This window comes from Poecilia reticulata, chromosome 2 (genome assembly GCF_904066995.2).
Source record: "Poecilia reticulata chromosome 2, P_reticulata-male-v2, whole genome shotgun sequence".
Taxonomy (NCBI): domain Eukaryota; kingdom Metazoa; phylum Chordata; class Actinopteri; order Cyprinodontiformes; family Poeciliidae; genus Poecilia; species Poecilia reticulata.
Genome location: NC_088831.1, coordinates 10,372,823 through 10,395,094, shown reverse-complemented (window position 1 = coordinate 10,395,094; position 22,272 = coordinate 10,372,823). Strand labels below are relative to the sequence as shown.

At 38.7% G+C, this 22,272-nt stretch overlaps 1 protein-coding gene across 4 annotated transcripts in view; it reads left to right on the top strand.

Moving 5' to 3' along the window:
* zranb3 (zinc finger, RAN-binding domain containing 3) overlaps nt 1-22,272 on the top strand; it is a 99,280-nt gene that overhangs the window by 32,396 nt on the left and 44,612 nt on the right. For all 4 annotated transcript variants that reach the window (XM_081617066.1, XM_081617064.1, XM_008428541.3 and 1 more), the window contains exons 9-15: nt 1,112-1,231; nt 5,657-5,776; nt 6,002-6,181; nt 6,352-6,525; nt 9,053-9,458; nt 14,927-15,136; nt 21,574-21,725. In XM_081617066.1, coding sequence (XP_081473192.1) covers nt 1,112-1,231; nt 5,657-5,776; nt 6,002-6,181; nt 6,352-6,525; nt 9,053-9,458; nt 14,927-15,136; nt 21,574-21,725 — 1,362 coding nt within the window. The remainder of the gene's footprint in view (nt 1-1,111; nt 1,232-5,656; nt 5,777-6,001; nt 6,182-6,351; nt 6,526-9,052; nt 9,459-14,926; nt 15,137-21,573; nt 21,726-22,272) is intronic.

Below are 22,272 nucleotides of genomic sequence, written 5' to 3'. Positions count from 1 at the left end.
ATCAATTTAACTGCAATCCCTGGATCATAAATATGACGTGATGCTTCAAAACGTGCAAAATAAGAGAACATGCCATTCTAGAAAGAAGAAATAAGACAGAGTAAGTTTCTTCGAGCACATTCTGGAAGGCTGTTTGCAGCTACTTTTTTTTACTTTCGGACAGTTGTTGCATTGCGTAACAGTGGCAACAAGATCCCAAGAGTAGAGCGCTATCATAATGAGTAAGAATCATATCTTGGTACATTTCAGCAACAAGGCAGTTCAAAGTCAATCGCGTTGTAAATTAAAAGAAACTCAATCATTTTCATTTGCTTGATTTATAATTTTTCTCTTTTCTCTCTCTTCCTACCAAAACTGATTTGGTCTCCCTTTGTTTGCAGAGACTTCATTGTTCATTTTATTTTTTGTTTTCTTAATTTATTTTGGTTATTTCAAATGTCTTCCAGTTCCAGTGTTTAAATGTTCATCCGAATTTAAAACTTAGCCTTGAGAATGTCAGTATTGCTATTATATTACTTGGAAATGGTCTGAAAACAACAATATTAACGTTTATCGCAATAAGTTCTGGGACAATTTATCGCCCAGCAAAATTTGTTATCGTCATAAAAGACACCGCACAGTAAAACCAGTAAATATTGCATTTTGTCAAGTGTGAAACTGATTTACTTCAAGGATTTTTACGTGTTTTTTCCAGAGGTGTCAACAAATATGGCGCTGAAACTCCAGCTGAAATACGAAACCTTTGATTTAGTACTGAAACTCCTTGTTTCTCCGATCGATCACGTGTCAATATGTGGATTTTTACGCCCCTATTGTCGCCTTAATCAAAAAGAGCACACACACACACACACCAGTCATATTGCCGAGTTGCGAGCTATCGATTTGCTCTCGCTATCTGCAAGCTGACAAATGCGCCCCGGCCGCCGCGTTTGCTCGCTGCTTTTAAAGTCAGGATCCCCGGCATTCAATAGCGAATCGATCACACAGAAAGGATGCAGCGGTGATTAATTGACTTCTTTACTGATCTTGCCGCTGTGTGGCGGAGCGGCGGCATGATGGATTCAGTGTCTCTCTTTCATTTGTGTCTATTTCTGTGTGCATGTGGGGTCAGGCGGGAGCTGTGAAGGACTACATTAAGATGGTGCTGGAGGCAGAGCAGCTGAAGTTCCTGGTGTTCGCCCACCACCTCACCATGCTGCAGGCCTGCACCGAAGCCGCCATTGAGGCCAAGGTAACCCCAGGCGGCGTGGTGCGTCTTGAAACAGAAAACAGACATTTTGTTGCATATAACACAATTCTGGATGCAGAAACAATCATGCTGTTAGAGGAGATGCTAGTATATGTCTTCAATTTAGTCGCAGGATACAATATTTCCTCTGTGATTTTGTGCCTGAAATTCTACTCTAACATTCAAAATTGTTTGGGTTTATTTTGCGCTAAGATAAAGGTGGGAGTTCAGTGTATATGTTAGTGCAAGATGCATTAAATCTGACTGTAGGATAATAGTTTTGATGGGTCCAGTGTAAGTCTTGAAAGTGAAAATGAGGGCTCTTGCTCCTCAAATTGAAATTCAGTAAATTTTGGGTTTTGGCAGAGAAATTTCTCCAGATCAAATGAATTTGCTACTTGAATTTAGCCCATTTTATCTTGTTCCATTTTAAAATTATTTTAAACTTTTAATCTTAAAGGGCCAATAGCACAATCAAGTAATTCAACGCGTTGAAATTGGGTCTCTGTCTCTTTAAGAACTCCTACTCTTTCTGAAACACCGCCTTCATGAAGTCATCCCAACATGGCTCCTCTGTTAACTCTTTAGCGACGTTTATACCAGCTTTTCACTGAGAAGTAACTCTTATAAGGAGCTCTGCAGTTCCTCCAAGTGTTTGCTAATTGCTGCTGGCTAGTCTGAAGGAGCTGAGTGGGAGAGCTGGAGGGGAAGAGAAGCTGGGAAGCTTTCATACTCCAGCTCTGAGGAGGAGCTTGGTCCTTGGAGGCAGAGCTAGGTCCAACCAGGCGTTTTGCGTAGCTGAATGGTTGCCATGGAGATTAAAAAAATTTCTCAAAATGGTAATGAATGAGTATATAACAAATTGGTGATTGGGCTTTTTCTGGCTTATAATTCTTGTCTGCTTCCGACTTGGTTGCTTAAATCGGATGTTTTTTCATGACATTAAGTCAAATCAGAAAATCTGACCTCACACCACAAGGCAGCCAGATCTACCAAAGTATTAGGTTAAGCTTCTAAGAGAGGAAACAAAGCATTAAGAAACAAATAAAGCACCGTTGATGTGCATAAACTCACTACGTTCCTCAGAACATGAAAGCACCACCAGTATTTTTAATTTTTTATATATTTTTTGTTTGCTACTTTTTGTCCTGCTGCCTTAAACACAATACCCGACTGATTACAGAGACAGGGCGTCTCATCGTAATTATCAAGGTTTTTTTTTTTGCGGTGGTGATCTGCTTTACCAGCCTGGTAGGTTTGATATTTCTTTTATGGTATCAGGCAGATCATTTAGATGTTCACCTAATTTTTTTTTTATTTTGCTAAATCTCAATTTGTAAATCTTGATAAAGTTGAATATTGGTTACAGCTGGTTTCAGGAACCTGTATGGCTTCAAGACTTTACATATAACATATTGTGGTTAAAAATATTAGTTACTCCAAAATGAGTGCAGTTGGTAGTTTAGAGAAGAGTTTTAGATTTGTACAATTTGACTTTGGTGGCCATTCTTGGATATAAGTAAAAATAATTTGCAGATGTGTCTCAACAAATAAAATCAGCTGACAAAGTCAACATTTATCTAATTTATTTAATGCGTTTGCTGCAATGTTTGACAAAGAAAGCTCCAGTTTGGTTCCTGAATGATGTCTGTGCTGAAGCGGCCTGCACAGAGTTTGTCAAATGACTCAGAGTTTACATTTTACACCGGCAGCACAGATCACTTTGCAACAAAAGCACAGGCTGTTTTCTCTGTCTTTAGTTTCATATTTCCATTTAACGTTCCAACTCCAGAGACTTTCATTGCCTATTAAATGTAACCTGGAGATACTAATCGTGCAGAGTGCATTTAAATTTCACACTTCCTTTCTGGCTTATCAGACATAATTGGCCCCATGTTTTAGTTTTATTCTTTCATCCATAGTCCCGCTGGGTTTATAAAGCGAAACTCAGTCATAGTTGCGATTTACTTTGACAGAGTAATGATGTCTGTGCTCACAAGTAGAGCTTGTACTGACAGCAGATGTTAGCCGTCATGAATTATTAAAATCTAGTGCTTTTCAGCCGGTTGCAGGTGTATAATTAAATGCGGGCACAATATTTAAATAATTAACAAATTACTCATATCGCCTGATAAGAATCTCCAAATTCTTCAAGTAAACTGCATCCTAATTTACTTTTTTTTCTCGGGGAAGTAAACTTTTCTTCATAAGTTTTTTTTTTTTCTTCTTCATCAACTCATTACAAGCGAACATATTCTCCTAGGTTGGCGTCAGCAACCTGTGAAGCAGTTCAAGTGTGCATTTGTGTGCATAGCAGAGGTCGAGAAGTTGTCATTCGAATGTAATGTGATGGCACGAGGTGTGATAGCACATTCCTCCTTGAGACGCTCACTCCGCGGTGTGTTCGCGCTCACCAATTAACAGCGACGAGCTAAAAAAAGGAACGTCATGCAACGCCGGGAGATGTGAAGCCTTGGCACAGACGGCCATAACGTCACTGTTTTAGTGCTCCGTGTGTCTCACCTGCTGGTGAACTGATGAGAAGGTTGTTGAGCACTGATTAAATCAAACAATAAAGATCCCAGTTCAATTATCAGATTGACTTGTGTTGGGTTTTTTTCAGTTTAAGGTGCTAATTTCCACAGAAATGAGTGGATATGTTTATTTGACATTTTATTGTTCCAGAAATCTTTCATGTATTCATGCCGTCACATTTGAGTTAACATCTGGGAGCAGCGCAGTGGGAACATTACGTCCCACTGTTGGCCACTGTGTTGCTCCACAGGACTGATGGACCCAAATCAAAAGAGTTCAGTCTCCATAGTGCAGTAGTAGCCGGCAGAATGTCAAATTCATGTTTTAATTAAAAAAAAACCTTGATTTCAGTTGTGTTTCTCTTCTGTTTACCTACTTTACAAAAGGTTTTTATGATCAGGGCTGCATGATGTGCTCATTTTAAAATGTCTAGTAAAGATGGAGAGAATACAGAGTAATAAAATAGCTTGGAAGAAATGAAACCTCAGCCTTTTCATAGGATGAACCATAATTATATTCAGTGAAGAGTGCAGAAAACCCTACTTCCCTAATCATCTCTAGTTATCTGTGTAATCTTTTATACTATATTCATAAAGGAGTTTTTGGATAATAAGGCTCAACCTACTACACCTGAAAACCTTCAATCATACTTTATTCATTAGCTTTTCTCCTGCCTATAGGAGAGATATCTGGCAAAACCACAGCTGAAAATAGATTGTTAGCAATAACTCTAGATTTTCTGCTTAATTTAGCTGCTCCTTTTTTGTTATTCCATAATGTCACTGTTAAAGTGTGATTTAGCACCTAAAAAAGACATTTTAATTTTATTAGCACTGTTTCTCAACAACCAAAAACTGGCTAACATTCTAGCAAGCTAGCAGGGTAAGAGTATTTATTTTTCTTCTTTAAGTAAATTTGTGTCAATTTTACATTATATGGGACATTTATATTTTTCATATGCATTTTTCTTCTAATTTTATTTTTGTCTTCAAACATTTGAGAGAATTTTCTGGCTAATTAGTAATAGAGTAGCAGTTAATTGTTAGCATGTGGTTTTACAAATGCTAGCAAGCTAACACGCCCAGAGGGATCCGGGGCAAGAATATTTTTGTAGGTTTATTAGTCTGTATTTTAGATTAAAGTTGACATTTATACTTTTTTCTAGTTTTGTTTTTGTCATTCAACATTTGAGAGAATTATCTGGCTAATAATAGTTAATTGCTGAAACACTTTCACTAGCTAATGGCTAACTGTAGAATATAACGTATATATTGTTTTTATTGAAGTATTTAACTTCCACTTGTTGTGCTATAGTGAAACATTATCTTTGGTTCACGTTTTGTCACCTTGCTTTTATTTTTTTGGTAGTTTTTTAAAATTATACATCTTCACCATCATAATTTCTCAAGCTTTCTTAGAAAAGTTTGAGAAACTGTTACAGTTCCCAGAATGGCTGCTTGATTAGTTATCTAATTATCTGCAAATGTGTTTATTTCTCCTTCTGAAGACAAAATATGCAGAAAAATATACTGCTAAAAAAAAAGGGAACGCTTAAGTGTTCACTTAAGTGTTTAAGTGGTCCCTTTATTTTTTTGAGCAGTGCACATGGTATTCAGGTTGTATTGCTAATATCAGTTAGCATGTAGCCTAACTCGTAACAACACAACCAAATCCAATAGTTTTTCTTACAAGTTCCAACTTGAGGTTATATTATTAATTGATGACACCTTAGCTGTTTCCAGAACTCTAATTTTAGTACCTAGAATTTGTTTCTTTTTTTTTTTATTTAAAAAAAACAACAAAAAAACAGTAGTGTTATTGCTTTGCCATAGCACAAGTAGCACTTTTTAAACATAAATTAATCACTAAAACATGTCTCCTCTCGTCTGCCAGGCTGGGTACATCCGAATCGACGGCAGCGTGCCTTCATCGGAGCGAATCAAGTTAGTTCACAAATTCCAGAGCGACCCAGAAACCCGAGTCGCCATCCTCAGTATCCAAGCAGCCGGTCAGGTACTATGATAAAAACTTACTGCTGAACTATGAATCACCGTATTGTTTTTCCTGTTTTAGCTGAAAAGTAAATAAAAATATGAAGTGGCAAATAGGCATTCCAGTCAGAAGAAGTATCCTCTATTTTTTGAGAGTTTAAGTGTGCTTGTATTGTGCATTTTTGCTCAAATTATGCTGCATTTCTGTGTGTGTGTGTGTGTGTGTGTATGTGTGTGCTGTGTTTAGGGTTTGACCTTCACCGCTGCCAGCCATGTGGTGTTTGCCGAGCTCTACTGGAACCCCGGACACATGAAGCAGGCGGAAGACCGCGCTCACCGCATCGGGCAGACGTCCTCTGTCAACGTGCACTACCTCATCGCCAAGGGCACCTTTGACACAGTCATGTGGTCCATGCTCAACAGGAAGGTAGCGCTGACGACATTATGCAAGCATGCTGGGATTAATTCACGCAAAGCTGCTGAAACTCTCAGTCGTGACAGTCATGTTTACTTCATATGAAGCGTGACTAATAAAAATATTTTAGAGCTAAATAGAAAAAAAAGACAGATTAAAGCTGAATGTTGTGTGACTTCCAGGAAATGGTTACTGGTAGCACATTGAACGGCAGGAAGGAATACCTGAAGGCTGATGAAGGTGACAAGGACAAGTGGGAGTTCCTCAGCCTTGCCAGCGCTTGGACGCCGAGTGAGATGGCGCTACCGCTGGAGGGAAACACAAGAAATGTGAACGATGACATTTTCTTCTCCTATGTGAGTTTCTCAGAATCTCTGATTCAAAGTCAAGTCATTTTACATTTACCACATTCCCTGTTGGTATCTTTTCTTGCAAAAACATTCTTACCCATTGATACTTTCTACACTTTGTTGCATAAGAATTTCAATGTGTTTAACTCAAGCAAAATCTAATCAAAAATCAAATAAAATTGTATTTGTATAGCACCTTTCAGAGACAAGACATTTCAAAGTGCTTTACCTTATGAAAACACAAAAAACAGTCATAAACAATTGAAACATTTCATTTTGTTGTCGTTTGTTGATAAATGTTTCATAAGTTGTTGGATTTTATCTGGAAGTTTATTACAGATTTGTGCTGCATAGCAATGCAAATACATTTTTCAAGACATTTTACATATACTTAAAAAAAATTAATTTATGCTTTAGCAGTGGATAAAAAAAATATTAATAATTATTTTACTTGTTCAACAATAAACTAACCCTGCAGTATTCTGCTTAAATAAATAAAAACCTTAGATTCAAAATGTATTAGAAGAAAGATATCCAGTGAGCAAATTCTTTTGGACTCGACTGAGAAGAAGAAAAGCATTTAGTCACTTATCAGTAACAAGAACGGGGTTTCACCAAATCATCAAGAATAATCATCATCTAATATGCATAAAATATTTTGATCAACTCTCCAGTTATTATGAATCAAACTTGACTAAACAAATGGGTTTTAAATTAACTCAAAAAAGGTAATTAAAAGATGAAAACTTTGAGGTGTTCCTATCATTTTCCATTCAAAGAATTTGTTAAGTTTTGTATAAATAAGGATTAAAAACTCTCCAGGGGTCCCAAGTGGCCCTTGTGCCGCACTTTGAACACCCATATTTGGTTTGTTAACTGTGATATTCAGTGTTAGCTATTATATTTCTTTCATTTCACAATTATTCCCTGCTTTGTGTTGGGCTATCACATAAAATCCATTGACATTTGTGGTTGGAAAATGAAAAAATGTGAACAGGCGTTCAGTTTTTCTTTTCTTTTACCAACACTAATTATGCTCATTCAGTTGGTTGAAACTGAGGAGATACGGTTTCTTTGTGTGGTTTTCTTTTTTAATTCTGCGGTTTAATGGCTCCAGTTGATTGTATCAAAGCACTTAACTAATCAGCTGATCTTTGAACAACTGCTGACACGACCCTTTTAGATTTTCTACCAAAGCCAAACACAAGCCTGCTGAGTTGAAGAGGGCGATTTTCAGATAAGCCACAGATCGGTGGTAGTCAAAGGCTTAAATGAGCAGAAAAAATATCTGCATGTTGACTTTATTTTACCCCCCAAAAAATTGGTGGGATAATTTTGAATGGATTAAAGAACAATAGAAATTAATAAACAGGATTAATTAGGGTTATTTTGAATTTTAAAGGCTGGGATAATACTTAAATGTCTTAAACTCAAATTTGTTTAGTTCCAGTTTATTTTTATTTAAGCAAAAAATTCATTTGGGGTTTTGTTTAGAATAATCAACTCTTAATACAGGATGTTCTTACACCCTTAAAAAGGCCCTATTTTTAAAAATAAGGCCTTGAAATTTCTTAAATTCATTGAAAAACAATAAGTTAGCCTTAAATACCTTAATCACAGGTCTTAAATCTGTTTTAATCTGATATATTCCAGGTAGCTTTATTTTATGCTGCGGAACTTTACTGTTACGCAAACCTTTGAGTCGAGCAGACATAGCATTATAGTCTGTGACTCAAGGTGGTTGCGGCTACCGCTAACTAGCTGGTAATATATGCTGGCAAGCTACCTAGCTATCCAGAATATATCTAGCTGGCTAAGACGAAACATTGTTGAGCCAGCTGCAGATACATTTGCACTAACATGACAAGACATGTAAAAAACCTAGCTAGCATTACACTTGATAGCTAGCTAGCTGCTAATATACTCGTGCCAGTTATATAGCTAGCAAAAGTATATCTAGCTGGATAAGATGAACATTGTTGAAGATAAATTTGCACATGATGGATGTAAAAAAGCTAGTTAGCATTACTTGTGTTACTTTGCAAGCAAGAGTATATTACTATAAGATAGCTATCTAGCAAGAGTTTATTTTACATATACAGCTAGATTGCTAGCTAGCTAGCTTATTTATGTCCATCGTTGGTAAATATAAATTTATCTCCTGCCGCTTGTCGATGTTTATCTTAGCCAATGACTAAATTGTTGCAAATCCATACAATTTATTTTTTTGCGATTCTTGTTTATACATTTCTGACTTGATATTGGTCTTAAATTCCTTTCATTGTGGTCTTAAAAAGTCTTAAATATGAATTGGTGGAACCTGCAGATACGAAGTATTTGTACCTCAGTTTATAGGGGGCTATAAAAATGGGTGGAAAACAGTCAGAGGGAATATCAATTTAAGATTTTGTTTACATACAAAAAAAACAGCCAAACTATTTCCTAAAGAAATTGGATTTTTTTTTTGTAATTGATATTCCAAACTCCTCTGTTTTGGAGACAAATCTAACCTGAGCTTACATCGTTTTCTTAGTTTGAGAAAGAGAAGCAGCACGATATTCGCTCGTTCTTCTCGCCAAGTGCCAGCAAGGAGAAGAAGAGGAAGAAACCAGATGACAAGGAACCGTCTCCGTCTCCGTCCTCAGAGCTGGTGGAACAAGTTCACGCCGACCGTTCTCCCTCCTGTGTGAATCTCGACCAGGACTTTTCACAGCAACTGAAGAGGCTTCGAACGCCCAAGTCCAGGTCGAATCCCGGGTCTCGGTTTGCCGGGAAGCGGAGGTTGACGCCGGGATGGAACAGCCCAGGAAGTCCCACCTCGTTTGTCCGCCGGAAGCTTCCAGAGACGTGGAGCTGTGGGGCCTGCACCTACTCCAACAGCGGCCTGCTGCCTTTCTGCGAGATGTGCGAGTTCCCGCGCTCGTCTGGGCTCAAACCAGGTAAGATGGAGAAGTTAGTAAACACTAATCATATCATCTAAAGATGTTTGTGTCTGTCTGTTGTGGACTTCTTTTTTTAATTCACAAACAATCCCACTGGATTTGATTTTAAAAAAGGACAACACTGCCCCCGTCTCTTGCTCAAACCAAAGCACCTGAAGCAAAAAAAAAATCTATTCAGCTCTTTATTTTCCTCCCTGTCAATATCAATCCAAGCAGTCTGTTGACATAATACTTTCGAGCAGCATTACAGATTTCACCAGATGGAGACGCGATATAGCGAAAGATAGAGGCAGCCTTGCCAGCGTCTGAAATAGCTCCACTCCGAGAGGATTGTCTGTCTCTCTCTCTTCCTGCAGATGACAAGGACACAGCATAATTCTCACCTGTCAAGCCAAGAGAAAGAGAGAGAAGGCGGCTGCTACTGCTGCTAACGCCTCACATAAAGTTGGGGAAAAGTTGAGCTGGCTCTAGGTAATATCTCTGACAGCCTATGATTGTGTCTTGCAGAAGAGCAGGGAGGGAAGTCGTTATGACCCGGCAGACTGCAGGTCTGCGCTCCTTAAATGTCTTGAGGTGCATCACAGATTGGCTGGGAAACAAAAATAAAATCAAAACTGAAATGAGGTTCAAAATAGTCAGGCAAAAAAAAATAAAAAATCCAATTTTTAACTGGACTTGGTGAACTATTAGACAACAAATTATACTGAAAAAAATCATCATGGTGTGATTTTAATTTGGTGTGATTTTAAGATGACTTATGAATACAAATTAGAATTTTATTTGTTACACTTTTTGAATAAAATGTGCATCTTTTCCATCAAAAATGCACCAAAAAGATCTATGCACAATCTTAAAAAACTTGATTTAGTAATCTTAAATATGTCCAGAATTTTCAATTTAGACCTTAAATTACAATTCGCAAATCTTAAATTATTAAATATCTTCCTTCTTTGCTGTTTTTTTTGTAATAGTCAGTAATGACAGTTTGGATTAATTCTGAGAAATATGTTTGGCCATAATTACCATTGAAGGAAAACGGGAAGAGAAGTTTGTAAACTTGAAATGAAATGAAGAAATTGTTTTTCTTTCTATGTAGCTAGAAAATGACTTAAGGATAACAAAGTCTATAGATAAATAAATAAAAAGTGTCTTTTAGGCACTTTAAACTTCTGATTTCAACTGTAACTGCAGACATATCCAGTATTATTAAGCTGTCTTATACAATGATATTAATAGTTATATATGACGCTCAAGTTTTCCTGTCTTTTGACGTTCATTAGTGACTTTTGAGTGTCTTAGATGCCGTGACAGGATCTATGTTAAGTTTACAGCAGTTATTGAATGTGCTGAAGGTCTGTTTGCAGCTGACGCACGAGAAAAGAGAGAACAAACAGGCACTACCTCCATTTTATTTTAGTATTATTATTATTTCTAAGGCTCACCCCCCACACAAAAACCACACAGAACGCCCTCCTTCCACCCCGCCCCGTTCCAAGCTCCGCTGCAGCAGATGCTTGATAGCTATTCAGCATTCACACTCCTCTTTGTCACAAGCGCCACTCTGCATTCACAGCGGCGGGCTGTGTCAGCTTGCTAGACAGGAAATTTAACAACCTGCTAAATTTGTAAATGACAGACTGTGCGGGAAAATAACAACTGTATTTATGGAGATATCTCTCAGCTTGCCACTGAAATCCTCAGCACTCGAGGACGCAAGAAAATAATCAGGTGGAAGCCTGTGATGTGACATGAGAAATGTTATTCCTTCAAGAGCAACATGTTGTTTTTTTTTTACGCTGTGACTACGCAGGGAGCAGGGAGAGTGTGAATCACAGAATACTGTCATATGATGCGAAAATGTCGTTAAGTTTAAATTTAAGGAATCCTGGTTGCACATCAAGAACCCAAAACAGCACTTTAAGCAATCCGGGACTCAATTTCCCTCAGTTAGGGTCAAAGTTCATGATTCAGCAAGGGAGAGAGAGCTAAGATGTTAAAAATAAAGGAAATATTTAATAGTTTTTCACATCACTGCAGCTAATAGTTTCCACATCTCCTACTTTACTTCACTCCTTTCCAAAAATGCATCATCCTTATGGGTTTTTTTACTCATTATTTTAGTTTAATTAATAACTTTAACTGTAAATGACCAGCTGGTCCTTTTCAAAATGTGCTTCATTGTTCAGAAATGCCAAGACCAAAACGTGTCTTGCTTCAGTGGCATATGCCGAATTTTCCAACTAAATCCCGCCGCTCTTATTTTAGGAAAGGGATTACAGGGAAAATAGTTTGGAAGCGTAACTTCAATATGTTTTAATACAGTTCTTTGTTTTAAACCACTTCTAAGTCTTTACACAATGCTTCCAAGAAGCTAAACTTTCTCCTTTTCAGATCTGTTCTGTAGCTTGTGTGTAAAACAAAGAGGAAAAGTTTGAGTGAACAAAAAAGTGTTTGACTTAAAAACTAAAAATGTGGTGCACAAGATTTCAACCCTTAAGCTGAGGTAAAATTAACAAAAGTAATTCAGTAGAGAGGTCAAGGTGACTTTTGGACCTAAGAATAACATTTCATCTACTGGTCCTGGATGTAATAATGAAGGAAAAAGCTGCTAAAGACCAACGTAAATGTTCAAAATACCTGAAAAAAGTACTGGTAATGGCTGATTTGAAAGCCTACAGGAGCTTTTAGCTGCATTAAAGCAAAAATAGAGAGAAATAAAGTGTAATTCAAGACTTACCATATAACTCTGCCTGGATGTTTAATGACATTTAATAAGAAAAGACTTATGAGCTAACTTATGGGCAAATGTCAAGTTGCCGTAGCTGCTAATATCACCTCATATTCAGACTTTTTGAGACGCTAAAATAAGTTTTTGCTTTTTTCCCCTTAAATTCATTTTTGAATCTCGTACATAATTAGGTAGAAATGCGTTCTGTGTGTTTATTCTTTTAAATTAGCTGCATGAAATGCATACAACCCATTACTTTATGTATCTCAAGCATCTTTTTTTTCCACGTAATCTCATATTTCCCTCTAAAATTGATCTCCTGTGCTGCAGGAAAGAGGGACCTGCCTTATAACAGGTGTTGAACAATAACATCATAATAATGGTGTTCAGATTGAATCCCCTGTAGGGCTGCTTGGTCAGGAATCTGTTTTTTAATCAAACTGTCACAGATTGTTACTTCACCTTCTTCGTGTGACAGAGTCGGGTTGAACCATTTCCTGAACTTATTTCCAGGACCAGCTAGTTTCTTTTTTTTTTTTTTTGATGATTTGAAGCACTTCCTGTTTGCATCACACGTGGGTTGCTTTGATTTGGTCTGAGTGGAGTGGATTCGAGTCAATTCTGCAACCTTATCAGCCCACTCTGAGCGTAACGAGGCGTCCTACTGGGCGGGAAAACACAGGGCGAAGTCCGGCCCCCGCAGGACTTTGCCGCTAACGTCTTCCTCGTCGGGGGACAACTTAACACAAATTGAGCCGTCTCTCCGCGGCCTCTGTCGGCTTGTTAGTGGAGGGGGCCGGCGGCCCGGAGACTCGCGGTGACATTTTGAGGAAGCCGTCGAGAACTGGCCTTTTGAAGAAACAAGCCTCTGAGAGGCAAGATCACTAATTAGCCCTCCGCGTCCTCCGGTCTCACAACTTACTGTCTTGTTAGATTTCGCACCTCGAGTTTGACAAATATTGTGAAAGGATGTGATTTAAATATAACCAGACGGGGAACAGAAATTGTGCAGCCTAGTTTCTCTCTTTTTTTTTTTTAAGAAGTTCTGCTCAGACTGTGACATTTGCAGTTGGCCATAAATATTTGTGCTTTTTTCTTAAAGCAGCTGCTCAGTTTTTTTAAACTTTAGCATGAAGTGTGTTGGAGCATAATTTAAGTTTAATTGGTTTTAAATATCTCTATGTCTTAATATGTTACAAGACAAACAGGTCAATTGATTCCCAGTTATTTCAATTTTAGAATAAAATACAGAACTAGGTGTACTTTCTATGTGACAAAAACAAAGATAAACATGAAGGTAGTGGCAGCATTCGGTCTGTTATTGACTGCTCTGGTGAGTGATGCAGCTAAACACTGTAACTCCAAACCAGGAGACCTTTTATTGGGGAGAAAATTGAGACTACATCAATCAATCAAATCAATCAAATTTTATTTGTACAGCACATTTCAGCAGCAAGGCATTTCAAGGTGCTTTACATCATAAAAACACAAAAAACACAAAGTCATAGAACATGGAATAAACAATCAAAAGATTACATTTAAATTCTTAATTGATTAGTCTAGATTTAAAGGAACTCAGTGTTTCAGCTGTTTTGCAGTTTTCTGGAAGTTTTTTCCAGATTTGTGGTGCATAGAAGCTGAATCCCGTTGTTTGGTTCTGGTTCTGGGGATGCAGAGCAGAACCAGAAGACCTGAGGGGTCTGGAAGGTTGCTATGACAACAGCAGAAGATCTTTAAACCGTTCAGTGATGTATAAACAAGCAACAGTATTTTAATGTCTCTTACCTCAGTGGAAGAACTTTAGAACTGGTGTGATCTGCTCTAACTTCCTGGTTTTAGTCAGAACGCCAGCAGCAGCGTTCTGGATCTGATTGGTTTTTTAGGCAGATCTGTTGCAGTAATCGATGCGACTAAAGATAAACGCATTGATGAGTTTCTCTAATGCTGAGACATCAGTCCTCTAATCCTGGAAATGTTCTTCAGGTGATAGAAGCCCGACTTTGTAACTGTCTTTATGTGGTTCTGACGGTTCAGGTCAGAGTTCATCTCTACACCCAGATTTCAGGCCTGATCTCTGGTTTTTAGTTGTAATAACTTCTTGTCAGTGTCTCCATCCAGGAAGGAGACCCAGCTAAACACTGAGCGACCGATTGAGGGTTACTTTCCATTTCATAGAAAATCAAAGTCAAACTTAATGGCAGCAGTAGATCTGTTAATGACTGGGATGCAGCTAAACACAGCAGCGCTGAGGCAGGGTGCACTTTCCAAAACAAAGAGCTATAAAGAGAGAACACAAAGCTAATAGTTGCACATAATGTATAAATGCTGAGTGGCAGGAGGAAACGTTGAGGAAGAGTTATCAGTGTGTGTGTGTCTGTATGGTGCAGTAAGCTGCTACTTACAGTCTGATCTACCGCTGGCGTTGAGCCACTATCAGCTGTCTGCCCTCAACAGCAGCCACCTACAGATGCAGCAATCGCCCACAATTATCCTTGTTTCAGTTTGATTGCACATGACACTGTTGAGCAATTAGTAAAACAATGGGACAAGAGCATAATCCGCTCACTCAGCAAATGGTATTGGCGGTTTGAAGCAAGAGTCGGTGAAAGGAGGGTGGCAGGTGTTCGTTCTTGCCGGTTTTATGGGGCTAATCAGCCAACTCTACTCGTGTGTCTTTTGTAAAAGCAATTAAACTCGGAGTAATTTCCATCTTTGCTTTCTTTCCCTGCCGGCCCAGAGTCACCAGGGCCTTCTCAAGCCTCCGCTGGCCAAGAGTACGTCGTCCTTTCCAGCTCCGGAAGCGAACCAGAGCCTCTGAAAGTCAAACAGACGCTGGAAGAAGCAGAAGAAGAGGATAAGCGTTGGCCCAAAGGCAAACAATCAGCGAGGGAGGGAGGCCACAACATGGCTGGCAGCGGCGGCCACCTCTCCTCTGACCACACACAGGGTAAATCCCACCTGCAATCTCTTGCCTTCTCATATCTAGGGAAATTGGCTGGTGCCACACTGTCACCTGCACATATACTGCTGTTTAATATCATCACGCCAACCGATAAGGAACTTTATCACATCCCATATGGGGCTTGGCATTATTATTCTTATTTCCTTGTCGCATCGGGTTGAAGATGGAACCCATTTCTGAGGCCGCCGCCAAATTACAGCACACAACAGGTTTCATGTCCGGTCCCTGTCCGGCAGGTCGAGGAGCTGGTGATTAGCTGCCTTTTTTTTTTTTATAAAGTGGAGTGAGGGCTAATTACATAAAAGCCACTCAAGCTCCTGTGTTGCACCTGCTCATCCCTGAAACACAGCCTGGCTTCCCAGTCCACTCAGGTTTCTACATGTGCCCGTCTGCGCGTCTCAGAGGGACGTAAAGGAAACAAATTCCCAATTACACAGCGTGTAATATTGCAAATTAAGACCTCTGAGTTTGACTGCTTATGTCTCAGTGGGATACACAAAGCAATAAATTGCACTAATTACAAAGACCCTAATTACAGCGTCTGCAATATGAAGACCTTTTAAAAAAGAAACTGCCAGACAAGCAGAGTCTAAGAAAAGCCTGTGACCTGGGTGTTGACTTTGAAAACATGCAGACTGTTTTGGGATGTCTTAGTTGGAACAGTTTATTATAAAGTGAGACTTTAACTCTAATTTCAGAGTTTGAAATTAATTTAAATATCATGAAACGTTAAAAATTTTGTTTAATTTGAAAGACGGTGTAAGTCTGAAAAGCTGCCTGCGCTTTTCAGACTCCTGAGACCACTGTGCTGCTCTCAGGAGTGAGGAAAAGCTGGAGAGGCAGAGTAAAGGTGAAAGGAAGTTACCTAAGAAAGGATAAGGTGAATGATTTTTTTGTTTGAGCCTCTGAAAATCATCTCTATGTGACTCAAGGTGGTTGAAGCTAATGCTAAGTAGCTGCTCATGTACCCTTGCTAGCTTTTTTGCTTAAATCAAGTCTCTACTTCTTGTTAAAAGTTACTTTTAAGTTAGTTTTGTCTTATTTTGTTGACTTGACAAAACAAGACCTGCTCACTTCTATTGCCAACCCGTACGATGTTACATTCATTCTGCGCATAAAAGCTTAGTATACAGTTTTCTTTTGCATGTTTCTGATGAGATGCAGGTCTTGAATTTCATTAAGCTGTTAAATTTGAGTTGGTGAAACTTGCAGAAATCTTGCACATTTGAACTGCTGTTCCTAGATGCTACTTAGACAAACGTCTGTAGTTGTGTAAAGCTGAGAGAGAAAAGGACTCACAGCTGCAACTGCAGTGTTTGATGGTTGAGTCACTTTTGAGATTTTTATCTGTTAAAAGAAATGACGAATCACGTAAACCATAAACATTGAGGTTTATGGTTGTAGAAGGTTAAAAAAGTTAAGGTCTGTGAGTATTTTCACAAGGAACTGTGATTGAACTCCTTTTCTTTCTTCTTTTTTTGCTAAAGACTTAGCATAAAAGCCTCTGAAGCACAAGTGATTTTGGTTTTAACATGCAAGCTATCAACCCCAATTACCCTCTAACATTGTGAGATCAGTGTGCAACACCTTGACAGATTTCCGTTCTTGAATCGTGCGCAGTTTGGCATCTATTAGCGCTCAGACTGTCGAGTGGTTAATTTCCCGTCTCTGTGGCTACCTGTGCCCCCCCGACGCTCAACGATTGAATTCCACCACTGCTTTCCCCCCGCAGAGGCTTCAGCACTACACTCAGGCAGAAAAAAAAGGGAAAAAAAAACCTAAAGGTGAGTGAAAGCCGCTTTCTTTTGAAAAAAAAAATAGAAAAGAAAGAAAATCGCCTCTATTCAGACTTGACTCTAGGGGAGAGATAAAAGCTTCACTGTCGATCAGAAATGGCAGCACTAAAGAGGCGCTGCAGGAGATCCGAACCCCGCACCCCCACGTGCCCTTTAGACGCGCACTTTTTTCCCCCCGTTCTCTCGGTGACGACTAATATCTGTCTGTGAAAAGTTTCAGCCTGGAGTCGTTAAGTAGCATCTTCGGAGAAAGAAGCGAGGACTGGCGCAACAGATGGTATCCACAGAGCTCTGATCTCAGCGTCGCCGAGTGAGTCAGGGATTACAAGAGGACACAGACAGCTCATCGCATTCCCTTCTGAATTCCTCTGAAAACACCCAGAACGCACGACGGTGTTTAATATGAAGACGAAGACGAGGCATCTACATGTTCGTCCTGTCGTCGGTTTATTAGTTACATGACTTTGGCGGTCTGTCTCCACCAGCGGGGGTCTAATACAAAACACAGTGGTTGTCCAATAAAAGTGACCTATGGGGTCAGGAGCGGTGCCTAATGATTTTTCTCTACCTGCCTGTGGTTTTCAGAAGCGAGGAGCTGTCGGCCGCCCCCGCCTCTTGATTGCTCTGAGATTACTTTCCGCACAGCACAGACAGGCAATCACTCCTCCTCCTCCACCACCTCTCCGGCTGTCTCTCTCTCTCTCTTTCTGTCTCTGTCTGTCTGTCGCTCTATCTGCATGCTGTGGGAACATTTAAAACACGGATACCCGTTTGTTCGTCAGCTCAAACGTCACTCATTCTCGAGGAGCGCGGTTAGATTTTTCTTTTCCTTTTTTCCCCTTTTTGTTCCACTGCTGCAAGAAGATGAGATGACTCAGTCCAATTAGGCGTTGTTTTCTTTCTCTCGCAGTAAAATAACAGATAAATCCCTCGGGGTGTTTTGAAGGCACCGTTCATACTGTGTAAGTGACAGTCTAATAAGACGGCTTTGTAAGATGAATTGCCCCCTTCGAATAAATGGCCCACTTAATGCAGCTGGTGCATTCCGCCACTGCAAAAAAGGAGGGGGGCAAAAAAAACAAAAATACTGCTTACAGCAAATATACTGGGGGGCACATTGCAGAGCTGCTGGGTTTCATTACAGATGTAGCAGCCCAGAAGGATGGATGAGAGACTGCTGGTGTCCTAAAAACGTTTTGGTTCCAGGTTTGTTGCTCTGCAAAAAAAAGAAGAAAAAAATGCCTTCGTCTTGTTATCTTGGTATTTTCAGACCCACTGCAGCTGAATTCAGGCTGAGATCAGAACAGTTTGTGCCAGATGGAGGGAAAGTGCAGTAAGGACGACTGCAAACATAAAATTGAAGCACTTTTTCTTTCTTTTTTGCTTAAGGCAGGGGAAGGTATGGAGAGGACTTGTGAGTGTAGATGCACAAAAAAGCACATCAAATATATGTACTCTGAAAACCAACATATATGACTCAAATGTATGAGTTTGTTCTGTTTTATTGAAACTTGCTAATGTCTCTTCAAACAGGCCGTCAAATGTCAGAGTGATTGATCTGAAAAAATTCTACATTTTCAGATAAAATTATATATAAAGTTATTCAGTAAATGTTCTAACTCACTAGAGCTTGTCATCTACGCCTGAGGTAATTATCACCTCGGTTGTAGTTTTGCATCGTCTATAAGCCATTTTGGGACAAACTCCATGTCTTAGAAAGACTTTAGTTGCTTCAGTCCTGTGGCATCAAACTATGAACCCTCCACATTCGTGCTTGATGACTGGGATTCTCAACTTTTCAAAGATTTTCTTATAAAGAAAAGCTGCTACTGAAACAATATGTTGTTACATTATTACATACAGCTCTTTGCAGATGCACTCTGTCCTGGAGTGTGGTTGCCACCAAATATTTAGTCATAGACTTTATTGACATTTGAGCGAAATTTCATTGCAAGGCTCCAATGATAATAAAATGAACAAGTAAATAAGAAAGCAGTCTTACATTTTGTATTAATTAGTAATGTGTGCTTTTCAGTTTTCAGTTTCTTGGTTTTCCCTCTTTCTGCAGGTTTAGAAACAAACTTTTTGGGTGTTTTTGTATACTTGCTATCCTTTTTTCTCTCCTCTGCTCTTTTCTCCCTCTAGCCCTTTAAACATCTCTCCCTTTTTTCTCTTTTACCCTTTTTTAAAGTTTTTGTCTCCATTATATTTGAAATAAACCCAAAACGGTTTCTAATAGTTTTATATATCGCTCTGCAGCAGTTTATGTTTGAGCCATAGTGAGCCCAAATCATGAACTCTCCACTGCCGTCCCTGATAGTTGCAGGATTTATTTTAGAGGTCAAAGCCTCATCATATTCCACCATAGAAATCTAGAAAGCTTTGAAGACGGTTTACTGCCAGTCTAAATTATATATGGTCAGTTTTATGAGTTCATTTGAACGTTTATTTAACTGGAGGGACTTATCACTCGCATTAAGAAGCTGAGTAAGAATATATGTTTGCAGGGTCTGGGAATATTTCCTGTGTTTTTATTATGGCAGCAAACATGCAGCAATAAAAGTATTTAATTAACTTTAAATCCTTTGTGGGCAACAAAAAGCATAGGAGCCTTTGTTTCATTTAGCGCCTTCATCTCTTAAGTTTCTCCTCACATTTCCTGTCTGGTATCAGAGTTGTGTCTAATAACCATAAGTGATCCGCTCTGTAGATGCCAGCTTCTTTTTCCAGTGGATGTCGCTTGTCACACATCAAGCTGTGTCAGTATTTTATCCCCATTACCACACACACATTCTTGGGGAACACACACACCGACACAGCCGAGCACTAGCCACGCAGAGTGATTTAAGGCAAGTATTATCAGAGTGTTATAGGTCATTGTCTAAATGAAGCGTGGTCGAACAGTGGCAGTCTCATTTCCACCGCCTGACCTTTTCTTGCTAGATGCTGGCAGCATGAGCGAGCTACACAGCTGACATTAATGACCTGCTCACTCTCTTCTCTTTCTCTGTTTCTCTCCAGCCAGGCCTGTCATTTTATCACTCTCTTCTTCGCTCTCTTGCCGTGTTTCCAGACGTTTGTTGAAGTTGTGAAAAATAAATTGGAGCTTCCCCGTCGGAAGATGCTGGCGTTACGCTGGTTGTTTTTGCTTTAGTGAGTTCGATGAAAGAAGTCAAGTCTGGATTTATGATGTGATTAGGTGTTAGGCAGCAGGCTATCAATAAAATTTTAAAAATATCACTCATCGTAGCTAGTGATAAATTTAATAAAATCTTTTTATTTGTCGAATATTGCAGTTTTTAGATTTTGATTTCCATATCAGGCTTTTATTTTGTCTCTGTACTCATATTTTTTGGGTTTTTAATTTCTCTGCTTTTTGTTCTTCACATTCTCGTTGAACAGCTTTAAACTGGGTCTGGTTAAATTGCCAAACATTTCACTAAAATCTGCATTTCTTTGTTTTTTTTTTTGTTTTACAAATGATGTGCAGTTTACAAAGTGTGCGTTAAAGAATTTCTATTTGCTTTTTTAAACTAATTTGGCCAGTAAAAATATGATGCCTTTAAAAGCATAATGATAATCTACCAGTCTTGTAATCTTTAAACTACTTTGAAAGATGAATTCTTGTCCTATAAAACGTAAGAGTTCTAATTGATTGGAGCAGGAGTCATCACAGGGTCTGATCAACTAATCAGAAGAGGGCTTAGGGTAAAATGTGGAAAAAAAATATTCAGTGCTGTCATTTTAATATAAAAATACTTATTTTCCTTATTGTTAAATCTTCACATTTTCAATTTATATATTTTTTTATAGGCAAAACGTTGATTTATCATCTTTGTATTAACACTTGAACTGCTTGGCCAAATTAATTAATCTCAGGAGATAATCTAACCCACATTGGAAAAGAATCTTAAGAAAATTCACTGTAAACTAATTTATAACATGGTTATTTTGGGAAATATAACTAAATTGGTTCTTGAGAGTTGATTGGTACCAAATCTCCTTTCACATTTGATTCTGAAGTATCATTGTAGCATTAAATCATTTTAGTCTAATTTAGTTTTAATTAAAATGTGAATATTGAAGGGCTTTAAAACCTTTAACCAAACATTTAGTTGTTTAATCAGTTATATATGAAATATGTTATTTAATCTGCAACAAACAAAAGTATTTCATTCAGTTTTTCATTTACATTGGTATTTAAATGATTCTGCTTTAAAGATAATTTATTAGATGATTTTTGACTAGTTTTGGAGAAGGACTTCAGCCCTTCACATGTTGTTCATGGCTCCATCCATTGCTAATATCAAGAATTTGATTTTGGTTCAGGCAGAAGTATCAGGGGGAATAACCTCAACATTTTGTTCCAGATTCTCTCATAAACGTTTGCGAGCAATAAGCATAAATACATAGTCATTCCTCCAAACTTCCTGAATCCAGGCGTTATATTTTCCCAATATTGTCTTGCATGTAATAAATGCTAAAAGCTGCTGCGGTTTAATGCCTCTGCTGTTCAGAGCATTACCAAAGGAGCAAACAGGGTACCAATAAAGCCAGAAAAGCCAATAATGAACCAATAATATATGCTCAGTAAGATATTAGTCAGCTCCTCTTGTCTCCCTGCAGACTGCGGAGCGGTGTCGTGCTCATCTTCTGCTGCCGATGCTAATGGTGGCGATGATTGCAATGATGAAGGTGACGCCGCCGACCAGCTCGTCTACCCGGGTCTGAAGTTCTGCACCAGCCGGTATACCGACCGGATTTATCTCTACTCCAAGGTACAGCTGCTTATTCTCATCTCTAGTGTGAAAAAACGGTGGAGGGAGAATCATGCTTATTCTTTTCAAGTTTAAGCAAATGAGTCTGGAGATTATTAAATTCTATTTTTTTCATCGTTTGAGGAAAGTTTCATTAAAATCATCACAGCTTTACGAGCTGCTAATAGCAGCAAAGCACCTGCAGTTTTTTCCCCACCTTCCAATTAGCCGGCAGGTCAGAGGTGAAAGCACAGCTTCAGGCAACACTGAGGAAGTCCAAGTTTGAAAGAGAAATCCTATCCCGTTTTATTTATATCCCGTTTTATTTATATTATATATATATATATATATATATATATATATATATATATATATATATATATATATATATATATATATATATATACCAAGGAGATGCTCTGTCCCCACTGCTGTTCTGCATAGGCCTGAACCCTCTCAGCCAAATCATCAACAAGACTGGCTGCGGATACCGACTCAAGAATGGGGCTACGATCAGTCACCTCCTCTACATGGATGACATCAAGCTGTACGCCAAGAGCGAGTGAGA